The 2525-nt window shown below is 29.1% G+C and overlaps 1 protein-coding gene across 1 annotated transcript; it reads right to left on the bottom strand.

The window, feature by feature from the left end:
- Nucleotides 1-847: 847 nt before the first annotated feature.
- On the bottom strand, nucleotides 848-2239 carry LOC129911429 (lipase 3-like). Its single transcript, XM_055989238.1, has 3 exons — nucleotides 2156-2239; nucleotides 1378-2103; nucleotides 848-1323 (listed from the first exon to the last, which is right to left on the bottom strand). The coding sequence occupies exons 1-3, from the start codon at nucleotides 2237-2239 to the stop codon at nucleotides 922-924; spliced, it is 1212 nt and encodes a 403-aa protein (XP_055845213.1). The 3' UTR covers nucleotides 848-921.
- Nucleotides 2240-2525: the final 286 nt, after the last annotated feature.

The raw sequence follows: 2525 nt of genomic DNA, 5'->3' as shown, positions 1-2525 counted from the left end.
AATGTTTTTTAAAAATTGAAAAAAAAAAAAAACAATTTTCATAGGTACCAAAACAGTCGAAACAATCATAAAAAAAATAGCTTATATGCAATTGAGTATGCAATTCGATTTTTTTATGAAAATGAAAAAAAAAAAATAATAATATTTTTTTTTAACTTTTTTTAAATAATTTTTTGAAAAAAAAAATAAAAAATTTCAAAAAAAATCCTAATTATGATTTTTCAAAAAATTGAATTTTATTAAATCCAAAGAGATATTTTTCAAAATTTAAATTTTTTAAATGGTTTTGAGTAAACAATTACGATGATATTAAAATGAGTTAATAATGATTTTCGCAAAAAAAAAAAAAAAAACTATTTTCATACTGGTAGTAAAAAAACTTTTTTAAAGCCAACCATGTCGAAATTTCAAACTGAGATTACGGTACTTCCTCTAATGGTGGCTGGTCATGGGTAACAAATCTTTACAGGTGTTTTGAGGTATTTTTCATGTTTTTCAATTAAAAATTATATAACTTGTAGAGCACGTACCGTTATGTGTGATATATTAAATGAAAGGTAATATTATCAGCGTGCGTATTAAAGATATAACGTGTTTAGAAAAAAAAACATTTTCTCACCGTTATCCCAGAATTTTGAATATAAAATTAATTGAAATCTGTTAAAACAAAAAAGTTATAATCAATTGATTTTTCATGTCACTTTTTCGTTTCTTCTTGTTTCAAATCACTACGATACTTAAGAAGTTTTCACTTAAAAAAAAGACTTTGAATACGACTTTTGCCTGCCAAAATGATTAAATCATAAAAGTGAATGTAAACTATGAAAGCGAAATGGAAAATTTGAATTGAAAATTTGTACAGATTGTATTTACGTTGAAATATTAACCTATATAACTTCTTAACCTGGCTCAAATTAGAATTTATTTAAGTTGTTCTCCAGTTTTCTCATAGTGATTTGCAGTTCTTATAATCTTATCATTAATAAGTTCCTTAACATCTAAAGCAAATATAAAATCAATATGAGTCCATTCTTTCACAGGAACATCATAACTCTCGACTAAATTCGGAAGCAATTTTTCCATTCTCTTAACATCAACTAATGGCGCCAATTTATCATTGTCTCCATGATAAAATCGTACTGGAGCAACAATATTTGATTCATTATAATTTGGTGGAGTAGCTTGACCATAGACTTTAAGATTTTTCACTCTACCATGATCAAATTTTCTAAAATATCCCGATTTCAGTTCTTGTAAATAGTGAATTTCTTGACCTGTTGAACATCCAGCTGGATGAGTTTCATATGCATCTGGTATTAGAGTCTATAAGAAAATTCCTTGTTTTTATAAACTTGGTGAAAATGAAGAAGAACTTACGTAGTTCAAATGTTTTGAATCCCATCCACCAATAATGAAAAATACATCAGCACAAATCCATTGAAACCATGATCCTACGGCACATAATTCAGAAGTAAAAATCGAAACTGGTACAATCATCGGAATGAATTCATGACCCTCAAGAAAATGGCTTAAAATTGGTGATTGTGTAATAATTGTTGCTGCAGTTATGCCGATTAAACTTTGGACATTTCCAACAAATGCAATTGGTGCCAACATATAAGTTGTCTTGAATTTTGAGTTATATTCCGGAAGTTCGGAAAGAAGAACGAAAAATACCGTCGTTCCTTGAGAATGTCCGACAAAATGCAATTTTTCCTGATTGGTCATTGCCAGAACGTAATCTATCATCGCTGGCATATCTAATATTCCCAATTCATGCCAAGTAAATTGCCAGAATTTTGACTTTTCGGGTGAAAGTTTGACATGTTTTCTGCTATAAACATTACCACGATGATTTCCCATCCAAACGTCATAGCCGGCATCAGCGAGAAGATATGCCAAGGCATTGTCAGGACCGTTCAAAATGAATGAATCTGAAGAAGTTGACAATCCATGTTGAAGCAAAAATACCGGACGGGAATAGGTATCGTTTTTATGTTCTTTCGGAGAATATGGAATTCGAAACATGGTAAGAATATAGCCATCTGATGTCACCACTTCATGAGATTCCACGGGATAGTTATAGCCTGCAATACGTTGAGCCTTAAAAATGTGCGTTTTTCTTTGATAAAATAAATTAGAAACTAGGACTTACTGTTGTATAGAGAATATTTGGTCCTTTAAAGCCTTGAGATTGGACCCCGTTAGCTATAATTATTGTTAAAAATGTTATATACATCTTTGACGTGACTACCTTAAATTCGATATGAGTAGACTGTTTTTATAGAAAAAAAATTATAAGTTTTTAATTAATAGTTTTTCGCTAACTTTATTTTTTTTTTTTTATTAACCTTGAGTTCGATTTAATATGAGTAATTATGAAAGGTTTCCGGTTTAGCTTTAGTGCAGGTTTTTTTATATTATAGGAACGACGTAACAAACTAAAATATGCGGGTTCCTAAACTAAAAAAAAAAACTTTTTATCAAGATTACATGTGACAATAATTAATATTTTAAAAATTAAT

The sequence above is a fragment of the Episyrphus balteatus genome, chromosome 1, assembly GCF_945859705.1.
Source record: "Episyrphus balteatus chromosome 1, idEpiBalt1.1, whole genome shotgun sequence".
NCBI lineage: Eukaryota > Metazoa > Arthropoda > Insecta > Diptera > Syrphidae > Episyrphus > Episyrphus balteatus.
Note: the sequence above shows the minus strand (reverse complement) of the source record. Positions and strands in the feature narration are given on the sequence as shown.